Raw genomic sequence first — 2,655 nt, 5'->3', positions numbered from 1 at the left:
TCCAAGGGCAGCTGCAGAAGCAACCTAACCAATTTGTTCAACAACAGAGACTGCAGTTCGGCGACGGTCCGTTGGCGCTTCTGCCGCAATTCGCCCAGCAACAGACACTGCAGCAACAGCGAGTGAATAGGCAACCACAACCACAGTCGTTCGGTTATGGGTTGTCAGTGCCCAGACTCCCGGGAGACCTGGACGTGGTGTATAAGGTGTTGGCTTTGAATCACGAGGGCAGAAACGACAACGCGGTCGGGCCTCAGCCGTTGTTGTTCTGATCGGCGTCCGTCTGCATGCGGTCGGCGATCCAACGACGGTGGCGATTATCGTTATAACATTATTGTTGTTGTATCACCACACAAGTTATTGTTTTTATTTTTCAAAATATTTTTAGTCGATTCGTTTCCTCCACACCACTTGCAAGGCCGGACCCGGCACAACAATATATTGTAATGACATAACACCCTAAGCATTCGCTCATGATATAATAAATTATTATTATTGTTTTCTAAAACACGTAAAAATTAGTTATTAATATTAACATAAAAATGCGATTTTTTTTATAACCAACCAGAGAGGCACTATTTTTTTACGGGCATTATTTTTTATTCTAAACGCTCATCAAACGTTTTTTTTTTTTTTAATAATTTGATAGTCTAATTATCTGTATTTTTTTTCTTTAATGACCATCGTAGCCGGGCGAACGGTTTATTTTATTATTATGCAGTATGTAATTTAATAATAATATTGTTAATCTGTATTCGTGTTTTTATGAAGTGTCGTATATTTTGTACTTTGTAATTATTGTAAAATTAATTAATATACTTTTCGAAAATGCATTATTATTATACTTAGGTATTTATAGCTAATATAAGTTATTATTTGCTAGTAAATGTGCACACGATGTATGTATATTTATGTGTTTAGCATCTATACTTTCAATTTATTGTAATATATAGGTTAAATTATAAAACAACTGTTACGACAACTTAACATTTGTTGGTGCATCATTCTTCACTGAATTACAAATATGCAAGTATATCTTGCTGTATTATGTTATTATTTGCAGGTGTTATTCTTGTTTTATAAAAAAAATATATATATGACTAGGTATAAGGTAATCAACTAAAGCTTGAGTATACAACGTTGTATTATTTAGAAATCAATTATTTTGAATGTAAACAAAAGTAATTATATTAATATAGTATAATATTATATTAAATTATAAATAATAAAATATGTTATAATCTTATATTTTTTTTTGTTTTTACTGTCTTGTGTTTTTGTGCCATTTAATAAAAAATAAATAATTCATAGAAATATAGGTATACTTTTGTATTAGTATATTTTAGTAAGGTAATTCAGTGAGGTAACTTCACTGCGATATAGTACTTACTACCTATAATATGGCCATATCGTTTTCAAAATAAATTTAGGAACTCTATTCATTGCGCAGATTTCAAGGGCTCGGGGCAGGCTATATAAAGCCAAATCACAATATTACATATTGTACTATACAAATGTAGGTACTTACTATAAATATAAATATTATGGTCACTTATCATATATTTATAATTTTTCATAAAATATACTAATTTATAATTGTACCTATTCATAATATTATATTAGTGGAAATATATTCAAATATATTCAATATTTTCAAGTCAGTAAATTATGCATTTTTTTTAATACAAGTCTAAAATATTTAAGATAATGAAAAATAAACCCGAGAGCCGAGGCTAATAAGTTTGTCAAGCTCCACTTTTAATTAAATTATTATTACATTAGGTACCGGCCTAATAGGTGGCTACCTAGTAGGTACCTATACTTATTATTATAAAAGTAGGTTATCGGAGAAAATGTATGAAGATATTTAATTATAATAGATTGTCAGGAGTGGTAAACATAGTTTTAAATGATACTTCAATATTTAAAATGACCCAAAAGTCCATACACTTTCTCATTTGACTAAATCCCGCTTCCTCACATTGTACTCAAAACTAACCCACCATACAAATCCACTAATTAAAAGACTGCAGTCCCCCTGTGCAATTCCTGACAATCCTCAAAGAAGATTTAAACGCTCTTGACCTAGAGACTATTGTTGGCTTGACCTGCTGGGTGGTACTATACCGAGTACCCTCCCACTCTGTTATATTCACCGTAATTTTTTTTCAAAAAAATTATTCTTTACACTATACTTACTAAAAATAAGCCAACAAGACGTTCTATGGAGAAATTTTTAATCACCAATCTTGTTCAGGTGCATATATTTTTTTTTTGGTCAAGTATTCCGAGGACAGGGGTTAGGTCTATAAAACTATGTTTATGATTATGTAGTTAAGTAGTTTCGAGAAAAACTAACCTGAAAAACTCAGGGCTGTATTTATAGTTGATGCTTAAGAATAAGTATAGCTTAAGCTATATCTATGACTCAAATGAGATTCATAAACGAGACTTTGGCTTAAAAAAAAAAAAGTATTACTTGTTTTTAAGGCTTGTCGATACCTATCTTAAGCATTGATTTTAGTTATTATCACAAATTATTTATTTTTAAATTATCAAAATTAGCTTAAGCAATACTTATTCTTAAGGGACCTCGCTACGGTCATTATTTAAGGGGCAACATTTAGTCAATTTCTTGTCATAGCCGCCCGGGAT

The 2,655-nt window shown here is 31.0% G+C and overlaps 1 protein-coding gene across 1 annotated transcript in view; it reads left to right on the top strand.

Annotated features, from left to right (window-relative positions):
* Nucleotides 1-856, top strand: part of LOC100162260 (putative uncharacterized protein DDB_G0271606) — a 25,450-nt gene extending 24,594 nt beyond the window's left edge. The window contains exon 3 of the mRNA XM_029489637.1: nt 7-856. Coding sequence (XP_029345497.1) covers nt 7-272 — 266 coding nt within the window. The 3' untranslated portion in view covers nt 273-856. The remainder of the gene's footprint in view (nt 1-6) is intronic.
* Nucleotides 857-2,655: the final 1,799 nt, after the last annotated feature.

Source organism: Acyrthosiphon pisum, chromosome A2 (genome assembly GCF_005508785.2).
Source record: "Acyrthosiphon pisum isolate AL4f chromosome A2, pea_aphid_22Mar2018_4r6ur, whole genome shotgun sequence".
NCBI lineage: Eukaryota > Metazoa > Arthropoda > Insecta > Hemiptera > Aphididae > Acyrthosiphon > Acyrthosiphon pisum.
Note: the sequence above shows the minus strand (reverse complement) of the source record. Positions and strands in the feature narration are given on the sequence as shown.